The sequence below is a fragment of the Polyodon spathula genome, chromosome 5 (genome assembly GCF_017654505.1).
Source record: "Polyodon spathula isolate WHYD16114869_AA chromosome 5, ASM1765450v1, whole genome shotgun sequence".
Classification (NCBI taxonomy): Eukaryota; Metazoa; Chordata; class Actinopteri; order Acipenseriformes; family Polyodontidae; genus Polyodon; species Polyodon spathula.
The window spans coordinates 14,843,515-14,856,228 of NC_054538.1; the positions used below are offsets into that span (position 1 = coordinate 14,843,515).

The window sequence follows — 12,714 nt, forward strand, 5'->3', positions numbered from 1 at the left end:
CTCTGTCAAGTTGGATGGGAATCATTGGTGGACAGCAATCTTCAAGTCTTGCCACAGATTCTCAATCGGATTCAAGTCTGGGCTTTGACAGGGCCACTCTAGGACATTCACTTTCTTGTTTTTAAGGCACTCCAGTGTCGCTTTGGCTGTGTGCTTGGAAGGTGAATCTCTGTCCCAGTCTTTGGTCTTTTGCAGACTGAAGCAGGCTTTCCTCAAGGATTTGCCTGTATTTAGCTCCATCAATTTTGCCCTCAACCCTGACAAGTTTCCCAGTCCCCACCAATGAAAAGCATCCCCATAGCATGATGCTACCGCCACCATGCTTCACAGTAGGGATGGTGTTACCTGGGTGATGTGCTGTGTTGGGTTTGCGCCAGACATAACACTTTGCATTTAGGCCAAATAGTTCCATTTTTGTTTCATCGGACCACATTATCTTTTGCCACATCTTTTCAGAGTCTCCCACATGCCTTTTTGCAAATTCTATGCAGGATTTTACTGGGCTTTTTTCAGAAATGGCTTCCTTCTTGCCACTCTTCCATACAGGCAAGATTGGTGGCTTCTTTAACCAATGCCCTTCTTACCTGGCTGCTCAGTTTGGGAGGATGACCTGCTCTGAGAAGATTCTGGGTGGTGCCGTATACCTTCCACTTCTTAATGATCGACTTGACTGTGCTCCAAGGGATACTAAATGCCTTTGAAATTCTTTGATACCCCTCCCCTGATCTGTGCCTTTCCACAACTTTATCCTTGAGTTGTTTTGAGCTCTTTGGTCTTCATGGTAGTATCTTTGCTTTGATTGCATTACCCAACTGTGGGACCTTACAGAGAAAAGTGTAATTGGTTGCACCTGAGCTTATTTATGAGTGTTATAGCAAAGGGGGTGAATACTTATCTAATGAAGACTTTTCAGGTTTTCATATATATATATATATATATATATATATATATATATATATATATATACACACACACTCACACACACAATTGTTTAAGCGTACTTTTACAAATTCTAACCTTGTATTTAAGATGGATTATGCATAAATTTTTCAAAAAGTGACTGCATCGTGTAAAGCATTTCGCGTGATAGTGGTCCAGGTGATAGACACTATCGTGATATATTTTATATCTATAATATATAATATATAGCATATATATATATATATATATATATATATATATATATATATATATATATATATATATATACACACACACACACACACACACACACACACACACACACAGGCCAACTTTTACCTGATTTAGATGCACACAGGCATCAACAGCAGCTTTAGGTTTGTTGCATTTCAAATATGCACTCACTGCCTGTTCACACATGCCTACAGTCACAAACATGTGGCCAATATCCTAAAAATATAAAAAAAATTGAAATGCAAGTGTTACTAGAGAAGTACTGTATTAAAAAAAAAGATATGTTAACAAATAAGAGGAAACGCAACACTTGATTTTTGAGACGGGACAATAGGAATAGAAGGGTGGGTTACAAACACTGTGATGACAAGCCACGCATATGTTTGCTGTTCAGCCTCCACTTCAATAACCCAAACCAGCAGTGTGCACTGACCCTCTAAACTCACACACATGTGAACTGATCTCTGGCTTGGGGGCTAGACACCTTTATTATTGTTTTACAAGTGACTGCAAACCACATATATAAGAATCAAAACAGCAAAAATGTCCCTGTGAATATTGTTTTTCATGCAGCAGTGTGTATGTGAAATTACTTACAGGGAGCAATTTGTGATTTTCTGGAAGGGAATTTGCAAGTCTTTCCAATCCGTCATAATCCTCAAGCATATAGTAACATTCAGCCAGACGTTCTTGGTTTCGGCCTTGCAGGTAATACTGAACAGCATTCACCCTAGAAGCACATCACAGTGATAATAGGTACAATCAAATACAAATCAGAAAAACTACTGACAGTAAGAACCTCTGTTTAAAAGGCTAATAACAAACCATATTAAAACTTAAAAACTATTTAATGGAAATCAACTGTTCTAGAACATACTGCTCTAAAATACTGAAAGTACATAACACAATACTTCCTGTAAAACATTTACATTTCCCACAATAAATGGTTAACATGGTACTGTTTTGCCTTAGTTTTTTATGATTGGGTGTTTAAAGGTATGGATGACGGACGGTGCTACAGAAAAGTGTTTTGTGACGTAATACATACAAAAAGAAAAAAAAAAGTTGGTCAGACAGACTGTTGTTAAGGAAAGTTAATGTTTAAAGCACAGACCAATAATGTAAAGCCATCCCTGAATGAACAAACCTACCACTTTTGTCTATCAGCAAAGTAGTCACCAATAGCATTGTACGCTTGTTCAAGAAGGGTATCGTCAGCATCACCAGAGCCTGTTTTCAGTAGCTGGAGTACCCGGAACCAATCCCCCAGCTTTATTCTCAGACTGATTGCAAGGTCTCTGCAAACAGATGAAAACAATTCCTGTTAAATGAGCACCATTCTGATTCACATGGGGGTTTTAAAAGCATAGTCTAGGCTAAGCAATGCTAGTCCACACCAAAACAATAAATACAATAGTGCTGGGACGAACACAGGATTTTCGCTCATAAATTTAAATATTCGTTCAGATATCCGTTCGTTTTCAAAGCGTAATGTCATATTTCTCAGAAGGCAGGCAGAGACAGCATAGCTGCAGGGGCAGGGGGGCATGGCCTTATGTGTGTGCCTTTACAGCAATACATTATAATATGTAATGTAAAAATATCCCAGGAGTAAAGAATACGTTGTGAAGGCCTTATTTTAACCCAGTGAATTAACTATAAAACAAAGGATGCCAGATAGCAGTTCAAGTTAAATGTTTGTTTATTCCTGAAACAAATAGTACATAACGTTGACACAGCATTTTATTTATTTTTTGCTTTTTTAAAAAAATTTTATTCCTTATAATTTCTTCACAGTAAACAGTGGCCATAGACATGCTTTCATAAAGTAATAACTTGTGAAGCAATTACTTGTGCCTTTGTTGCTGAACAAGCAAACAAAAACTGAAAATTAACTTTAAACACAAATAAAACAAACGTGGAAATGGCGCTGTAAAATGAAGGGGAAAAGAATTCACCATTTTAGTTCTCGTTTACTACATTCCACATAACAGAAAGTCACAACAAAACATATATAATATATACACTCTATATAAAAATCACTGCTCGCTGTTTAAGCAAGACATTTCAGAATGACATTCCCATAAGATTCTGACTCACTTTAAAGCACCACAACGTGTTTTTGACCCAGATGGCTTTACACAGAGATCACAAAGAGTGTGCGTGCATAATCTGGTTTGTTTACTTATTTAAAATTTTTAAATAGAGGCTCAAGAGCTGCTGTGTTGAGCCTGTGTTTTTTTTTAAATATATTAATCTCACATATCACACAGAGCTCTTTTTCATTTGACATTTTTGGTGAGGCGGTAAATAAAACAGCAAGGTATGTTTGTCATTTCTAGCAAATACGAACATCTGATTTATGTATCTGAATACATGTCAAAAAATGTTTGTTCGAATAGTCAGATATTTGTCCCAGCACTAAAATAAAAAGTTTATACAGAGTAATAAAAACAAGATGAAGATATTACTATTGTATTGTAGACATTACTATTGTATTGGATTTATTCATAATACAACAGCAACTAGGAGCCAGAGAAGATGCTACAGGCACCTCCAAAATTTTTGGCACCCTTGATATAGATGACCAAAAAAGGCTGTATAAAATAAACAACACAGGTAATGAGCTATATTTTATGCTCAAAAATATGGGAAAACTATATTCTTTTATACTAATACAATTGCTCAGAGAAAACATTTATTATTTTTAACAAGTAATAATTTTTTTGTTCTCAAAAAGATAGGTGTCTTAATTACTGGCACAACTAAAGATTCTTATAAATTAAAATCAAACAAAATTAAATCTGCATTAACATTCTACTTTTAAAAGTACATCAAAGTCTTAAGGAACTGTATTGTGACCTTCCATGGCTTCCTGTTTCACTGGGGTATAAAAGTGAGGTAACATGCATGTAAAATCCATTTGCCATCCATCACCATGGGGAAAGGGAAAGAACTCACAAATGAAGAGAGACAAATGGTTGTTGACCTTCATAAATCAAGCAATAGGTACAAAAAAATAGCTAAAAACCTAAATATACCACTTACCAATATTAGGGCAATAATTAAGAAGTTCAAAACCAGTGGAACAGTGGTAAATCTGCCTGGTAGAGGGCACAAGTGCATCTTGCCCCCACGCACAGTCAGGAAGACGGTTCGGGAGGCAAAGAAGAATTACAGAACTTGGGGTCACCAAGTCCCCTAATCTACAATTAGATGTCACCTCCATGCCAATAGTCTATTTGGAAGGGCTGCCAGAAAAAAAAAGCCTTTATTGAGAGCAACCAACAAATGTAAGCGCCTGGAGTTTGCTAAACGGCACTGGCACTTGGATTGGAACTGGGTGCTATGGTCAGAAGAGACGAAAATGCAGCTCTCTGGCCACGCACACCAGCGGTGGGTGTAAAATATGGTGGTGAATCTTTGATGTTATGGGGCTGTTTTGCTTCCACTGGTCCTGGGGCCCTTGTTAAAGTCAATGGCATCATGAACTCTACCAATTACCAGGACATTTTAGCCAAAAACCTGGTTGCCTCTGCCAAGAGGCTGAAACTTGGCAGCAAGTGGATCTTCCAGCAAGACAGTGGCCCCAAGCACACATCAAAATCTACAAAGAAACGGTTAATTGACCACAAAATCAACGTTTTGCAATGGTCAGTCTCCGGTCTTGAATCCCACTGAAAACCTGTGGTTTGAATTGAAGAGGGCAGTCCATAAGCGCAGACCGAAGGATATCAAGGATCTGGAAAGATTCTGTATGGAGGAATAGTCTAACATCCTTTCCAATGTGTTCTCCAATCTCATAAAAAATTATAGAAAAAGACTAGTTAAAAAGTGCCGTTATCCTTGCAAGGGGAGGGTCCACAAAGTACTGAAAACAAGGGTGCCAATAATTGTGCCAATAACTGTGACGCTTAATTTTTTGGGAAATAAAGTTATAAATTGAGAAATGTGTAATTTTGGTTGATTCCCTTGAATCATTAATAAAGTACAATGCATTCCACATGCTGGAAAATTACAATATAGCTTTTTTGCTCATCTTTATCAAGGGTGCCAATAATTTTGGAGTTGCCTGTATATATTCCATCTATCTTGAAAAACAATAGATAGCACACTTGCCTCCTGTCCATATCCAAATACATTCTTTCAGCTTCCTCAAACCTCCCAAAATAAGCTGCAACCTCAGCTTGCTTCATGGACTCGCTCTGTAGGTTACCGAGACGTTTCACAAACTCAATGCCCTGGTAGGTTTTACAGCGCACAAATGCTTGCTCAGCTGTCTTAAGGTCCAACTTCACAAGGGCCGCTTCAGCCAGTAAGCGCCTAAAGAAAGACAAGATTTTTAATAAATACATAGTTCTGACAGATGCAGAGTAATACAGAACTTCCTATCCAAATTGTAATGTTGCTAATGCAGTGCTTTACTTCGTTTTATCAACAGGTATGCCTACTTGTATTGTAATTCAAGAAGAATAATATCCCAGTTATACTTGTATTGAAATACCTTATTTGCTTGAAATAGCACCCGGGTGGTTGTTTTCGCAATGTTCTCTTTAGGAAACTGCTCTGTTGTACATGTTCATAGCAATATAAGCACATGTCTTCGGCATTCCTAGTTTATTGCAGGTGTTGGCTGATGACAGTAGTGAAGTGAAGACAGAGCACTGCAATGTTAAGCACTGGATTTCAAATGCTTAAAACCCTTTTCATAGGCTACCTCAGCATCAAAAGAGAATAATTTCGTACTCACTAGTGTGGTTGTATTGGCAAATTGTTATTGATATTTATGTCATATACACTCCTGCATAAGTCAAGTAAAAATGCAGGATTACATTTTAAGTAAGTTGCACAACACATGCAATCAGCTTTAAATGTAGATTTTGTTTCTCGCTTAAACCGCTTATAAGACACAATAAAGCAGTGTACTTTATACTTTATTGTATGCAGTGTGGGATTCTAGCTAAACTAGTTGTTTTGTTATTAAAAGCGCTGTATGCCGTATTTATGCAGTACTGTATAACAAACATGTCCCTTTGAAATAAATATTGATTGCATTATTACTTACATGTCATAACACAGCACTGCAAAGTTTCAATGTACTTTCCAGCTTTCTATGCATTTAAAATACATGAGGTATTACATGGCATGGTTGAAATGAAACACTGTCAAAATGGTAAAATTAAGGACACTGCTGGAAGCTTGTCCTTGAGCTGCAAACGAAGTGGAAGGGGGGAATAACCAAATTTAATAGAATACTATATTTTGTAATGCAGTGACACAAAATAACTATACAATTTGCTTAAGTATGTACATATGCTGTCATCACAAAATACATACAGCAGGGTTTACTTCATTCCCCAAACCCTCTTTCCTTTGAGCTTAAACCCTTTAGTACCTGTTGTTTTCATCATCAAAAGGGAAAGTTCTTTACATACCATAGAAAACAAGGTTGCTTGTGGGCTTGATTCACCATGGCAAAATGCTTTTAAATGTTTTATTTTATTAGAAATAAACAGCTAACCAAATATATGTCAGTAATACTTACTGTTTTTTTGTATAAGAAAAAAAGGTTTTGACTTTGATATTGAAAGAAAAATAAAGGGAGGGTGTTTATTTGGCCAGGTTAATATGGACTATAGTACGAATATGGGCAGACAGTCAACACTGGGCACTATATCGAGCATATACACTAATTATTAGTGTCTTGCCCCTTAGGGTATAGCCCATTAAAAAGTATTGGATCCTGATTCCCCAAGTAGTGAAAACGTTCAAAAATCTGATTTAGGACTTAACCAGCTGAAATCACGAGAAGGCAACTAAATTAGATATACCAAGTTTTAATCTCTACCATGGCTTTCCTATCCCCTGGTTTGTACCGTCATGTTGCATACAACTTAAGCCCTGTAGTACAGCAGTCAAAACATGAAAATAGCCATAAAAAGTATAGATAGTATTTGTGATTGCAAGTGGATATGCTGTACACTTCACAGTTCAAAGCTGCACAAATGGAACGGCATTGTTGTTTACCATTGACTGTCTGGTACTATTTATATACAATGTTAGCGAACGTTTCACACAAAGTTAATAGAGAAGCTGAAGTTCATTTACGAGACCACAAGCACTGAACTTTGTGACCTTTGATCCACCTCCAATCTATTATAAGAAATGTTTTGTTTCCAGAAATTCCTTTACTGCCTGATGCTTCCACCCATCTAAGCCATGGGAAGTAGTTCAATGGAACACTTTCTTATAAAGGAATACAACAGTATAAACTGGGAAAAAAAAACAAAACACAAAAAAAAAACCACGAACGTAATATATTACAAAATTAGTTATTAAAATAGGTCTGTGACCTTACCCAATAAGAGGCAGTTTTTAAACAGAACAATCAGATTGATTTAAAAAATACAGACTCATGTAACTGAATATCAAAATGTAAAATACCAGTACATAAATAATTACTAGAGTAATAATTTTAAGTCATTGCTTTTTAGCCACACAATCTTCTACTAATGATTCCCTACCCTCCCCAATTATTACTTTTATTTGCTAATCTTCTGAAAATGGCAGTGTAAATATTTTTTTAAGTTGGTGTCGCTCATTTATTTTTGCCTCTTCAGACAGCATCAGCCTTCTCTCAGTGGATTACACTGCACCAAAGGGTAGTCACAGCCAGAACCTGAGAGTCCCAAATTCCCCCTTCTGCTGTGAGAACTGACACAGGAGTTTAAGTCCAGCAGGGGCATCAATCATTTCAGTAGTTCCAAAACAAGCCAATAAATTTTCTCTACCCCTGCCACAGAGCAATACTAGCACAGGGGGAGCTGAACAGCCTTTAAGCAGTCCTGCTGCATCAGTCTGTCTTTACTTGATTTTGTCAAATATAAAACCACATAGGTTTTAACAACATTCTTTTCTCTTATGAGTTTCCTTATTAGATCACACATGCAGTACATGTTACCGGTACCTTTTATTACTGGAGCAGCAATACAAACGTCCTACAAATTATATGAAAGACAATCTCAAATTTACACTGTTATGTCATGTCTGCCAACTGAACAGTCAGTAAGCTAGCTCTGTGCAAAGTTCACATTCAAATGTGAAAAATGTGAATCTATAACTTTTTCACAAGCAATCTATAGGGTTGTAACAGAAACACATCAGCGGTTAAGAGTGTGCATCTCCTGTGAGTTATAAAAATGGCTTTCTTTGGAAGTGAACTTAAAAAGACTGTAACCAATCAGTTAGTTGTGATTTGTAAGTAAGTGTGTGTTTCAAATGTCAAATCTCACCATGTTCTGTAATCTTCTCCAATAGCAGCTATGCATTTGAAACTGAATATAGTTAACTATAATTAGCCTTTTAATTGCAAGTTAAAAGTAATTCACCCAGAATTTACAAAACCAAGTTCAATGAGTCAGTAAGATAATGGTACTCTTCTGCTGACAACCGACAATTTAATTCATGGTTTTAAATCAAGCTCTTGTCTCCTTGCCCTGAACAGGCATTAATTACAGAGCAGGACCACAAAAATTTATAGTCTATTCAACTGAAAGATGTCAGAGTCATTCAATAGTCAAATTAATAACTGCCTTAGATAACTTGTACTTACACTTGTGGATCTTAAATGCATTTCAAGTAGATTTAATTTTAAATATATCCAACAGAATAGCTTTTAGAATTACAATTACCATAGTCTAGGATGTGGGTTATCTTCAATAAACTGACATGCATCCTCAATTCCAACCTTCTCAATAAGTGCCCGACTATCACGTAGGGACCGGATCTCAAAATTGATGAGATAATCTTTATTGGGTATTTCAGGTTCCTGCAAGAGACATGACAGTAACTATTAGAGACATGCGTGATATACCATTCACTACTATTGCAAAGGCAGAGTATTTATAGAATAGGGGACTTATTTTTTTTAATATATGTGTACTATTTTCATACCCTTATTATTATGCTTTAAAACTTTTGTGATTTTATATGTTACCTTTAGGATTTCATCCAGCAGAACAGACTTTATTTCTAAGTCTTCAAAGTTGCATATGTACCCAGAAGTCTGGATAGGTTCCTAGAAATTCATGAAAAGGGACAGTTTAAAAATCTTAAATATCACGCATATCACCAAATACAAAGCTTGCTTTAAAAAAAAAAAATAATATAACTTGCAAGTTATTTGAAATATCTTACCTCAGGGTCCAAGTTTCTAAAGACATACATTCTGGTCTTCTCCATCATTGCAAAGAGATCTGGATTATCATTGGCCCACTTCATATCCCACACATCTTTGCGCTCAAACTTCAGCAGCTCACCCACTGTTGAATGCACTAAGCCGTCTGTCACACGGGCTTCAATATCAAAAAATGTCAGAACTCCTGTGATATCAATAATGGCAAGACGGCTGTAAATAAAAAACACACAACAAATACTGATAATTCTGTTTTACTATTATTATTTCTGTTTTTAAAACTTTCTATGCAAAGAATATTTGAGTTATTTTGAAAACAATTTAGTTTCTAGATAACATACTATTTGCAGAGCTGTAAGGCATTTCAGGTAAAATGAACAGGCCAGCTAGTTTTCAGGTAGGCAACATAATCAGCGGATGTAACTAACCTGGAATTGCAATTAAGTGAGAGCTGATAGGCTCTGCAATTTAAGGCATATTTCTGGACCAAACCAACATTAGGCAGACTGTATCTTTGAAGAGTGCCAGATTCACGGCCCTGAGAGAAGATGAATCAAACACATTCGTTTTAGCATCATGAAGGTGAAAGGTTGGATCGAGTTATCAGTTATTAAGCACAGAAAACAACTAACAGGGAAGACTGTAGAACCCTGATGTATAAAATGAAATATTTTTGGTAACCATCATATATCTAATTCAGTAAAGGCGCAATACAAGATGAAAGCAGTTTTGAGGTTAAAGATAAACAGCAGTGCCTCATAAATCTGAATTATTCACATCGAATCGAGTCTTTTAGCAGGGTCAGACAACAAATAGCATTTACCAGTTGACACATTGTCAGGTCTACAATGCATTATAGGTATGAAACGACACCACAATTCAATAAACACTGTTTAATACATACCACTATCAGAGTCTTGTCAGTGGCTGTGATGCAGCAGATAGAATCTCTCGTAGCCTAAGATAAAATACATGCATGTTTAATTAACATATTTGATTCACAGCCAAGCTAAAAAGTGGTAAAGACAGAAAAATGTGTACTTTTTTATGCATTTCAGGTTTTGTTAATCTTCTAAACATTGTAAAATCAGAAGAATGACTAAGAATGCATGATTTGTTTGCAGCTGTGCTAAGACATTTTTATTACTAAATCTTGGAATTCCTGATACAACAATTGTCTCCTCTTTAAAAATTAAAATTAGCTTTCCTCCGACGCAAAACAGCAGAAGTTCAAGCAAGGTTACCCAAACAATAACAAAGCAGACCATGCCACTGGATGCGACATGTTATGAAATATGATAATTAGTAGGTGATTTAGACACATCTGTAACATGACAGATAGGGGTAGTACTTGCACGACATCACTCACAGTGAAGGCTTTTGTGAAGTCAGGCATTCCATCAGCAGCTCCAGTAGGGGTATCATCAATATGATAAACCCTGAAGAGAAATTAGGAGATGTCTGTTTATTTTTAAGTTTCAGAACAACAAGTCTTTTAATGGGCAAGGGGACAAAAATATCTTTGGTAGAACAAAGGTTTCTGAGCCAGTTCAGTAGCAGCATGTTGTTCATTTTTGACTGTCTGGATGTTATCAAAACAGTGGACTAAATGTTTCAGTATAACACTTCACACAGATGTGACAGACGGAAAATATAACCTTTCGTGTTCACTAGTTTTAAGAAGAGCGGATGACTCATTAAATAACTTAGGAACTGTTAAACTACAACTTAAACAACAAGGTGAACTAAGCAGGGTCAAGACAGATTCAATAAGCTGAATTTAGTCTTACTTAAATACCTCAACAACTATAGCCAGCCCAATACGGTGAATTGAGTCAGACTAGCAATAAGCAATAGTAGGGCTGTTTCCTTTTTAAAAGCAAATATTGTAATAACCTTTCTCTGCCTTCTTTTCTTGTCCTTGAAACCTGATTGATCTCCATTGCTGTTAGTTTCTTTGCCACCCGGTACTGCCAAGTATAGAAGGCTTCTTTGGAGGCCGCAATCACATGGGTGTTGGTCATTGTCACAAACAGTGGATCTGCAATAAAAACAAGCAGTTCTTATAAAGTCCACAAAAACACACAACAAAATGAATCTTCTTAGCTCTTGTGCAAACATAGTGGACAATATTTTCTGTGCTATTAAAATACTCAGCACAGAACACAGTTTCTTTCTATTATCAAAAGCTTTTCTAATATAATGACGATTAACATGCATTTACAATTACTATTTACCAGTGAAAACAATTTAATCCAAATGACAATGGAAAGTAATTCACCTCTCTAATACAGCAGTTATGATAAGATTAACCCCTTCTGGGAAGTGGTTTAGGAAGGTTATATATACACGCATACAAATACACTTCTGCAAAAGCTTCCGTTGGAAGCCTTGAAATATATAGCATACTTTCACTTCCAGCACTATGTAACGAGACACATTTGTCCTACATCATAGACCCTGGTGTACCATACTGAAAAGGAATTTTGCAGGACGTCTATAACACAGACTGATGTTCCGTCTTGGCTGTGTTTGCTATAGGTTGATGAAAGGTCTGATTGTTGCAATTTAAGCCAGGGAGACTATAGCGCTCATTCGGAGTCAGAGAACGCAAACACTGCTAACCCTGACTGTTTGCATTTCTATGATGGCAAAAGTATTAAGTGTTTAACTTTCCAAAGATAATTGATGATCTGCCTGCATTACAGAAGATCACTTGTGCCTACAGAGAACATAAATTAAAGAATACAGTGAAAAGCTAGGAGAAATAAAGTGCAATGCATTTTGTGTTAAAACTGTATCAATTGTCTGTGGATATCCAGTAACCTCCTCACTGTATCAAACAAATTAAATTATGATTAATAATTTGGGAAACCTATAGTAATGTTGTATACTACTAAAACATGTAACAAAAGTTTACTATGTAGATACTAACAGGCTATCTACCACGAGGAAAAAATTCCAAGTGTTTATATTAAATATTTATCATATTATTGATCAGAAATTTACTGTTGGGTGAAATAATATTTCTAAAACATATTAATCATGACAACTAATTTACATTTCTAAATCACCTCTTAATTATTTTTACAAACTTATTTTAATAAATTGAATGTTCCTGGACATGGACATGGGTAGCACAAACACTAAGAATACTATGGACAAAATCAACAGCAGACATTTTTCAAATCAACTTTAGAAAGTTTTAGAATTACTTTTATAAATAAAAAAAATAAATACATAAATAATAGTAAAATAAACATATACTCATCTTCCTTACCAATATCAATGTATTTCGAGTCCAAAGGAGTCCCAATAGAATTACAAAGGACAAGCATATACTATAAGACATAGATAAAATACTT

The 12,714-nt window shown here is 36.0% G+C and overlaps 1 protein-coding gene across 2 annotated transcripts in view; it reads right to left on the reverse strand.

Annotated features, from left to right (window-relative positions):
- wdr35 (WD repeat domain 35) overlaps positions 1-12,714 on the reverse strand; it is a 36,940-nt gene that overhangs the window by 8,066 nt on the left and 16,160 nt on the right. For both annotated transcript variants that reach the window (XM_041249830.1, XM_041249829.1), the window contains 12 exons: positions 12,630-12,690; positions 11,246-11,390; positions 10,719-10,788; positions 10,254-10,307; positions 9,778-9,887; positions 9,352-9,562; positions 9,152-9,232; positions 8,847-8,983; positions 5,275-5,478; positions 2,307-2,453; positions 1,753-1,885; positions 1,261-1,371 (listed from right to left, as the gene is read on the reverse strand). In XM_041249830.1, coding sequence (XP_041105764.1) covers positions 1,261-1,371; positions 1,753-1,885; positions 2,307-2,453; positions 5,275-5,478; positions 8,847-8,983; positions 9,152-9,232; positions 9,352-9,562; positions 9,778-9,887; positions 10,254-10,307; positions 10,719-10,788; positions 11,246-11,390; positions 12,630-12,690 — 1,464 coding nt within the window. The remainder of the gene's footprint in view (positions 1-1,260; positions 1,372-1,752; positions 1,886-2,306; positions 2,454-5,274; positions 5,479-8,846; positions 8,984-9,151; positions 9,233-9,351; positions 9,563-9,777; positions 9,888-10,253; positions 10,308-10,718; positions 10,789-11,245; positions 11,391-12,629; positions 12,691-12,714) is intronic.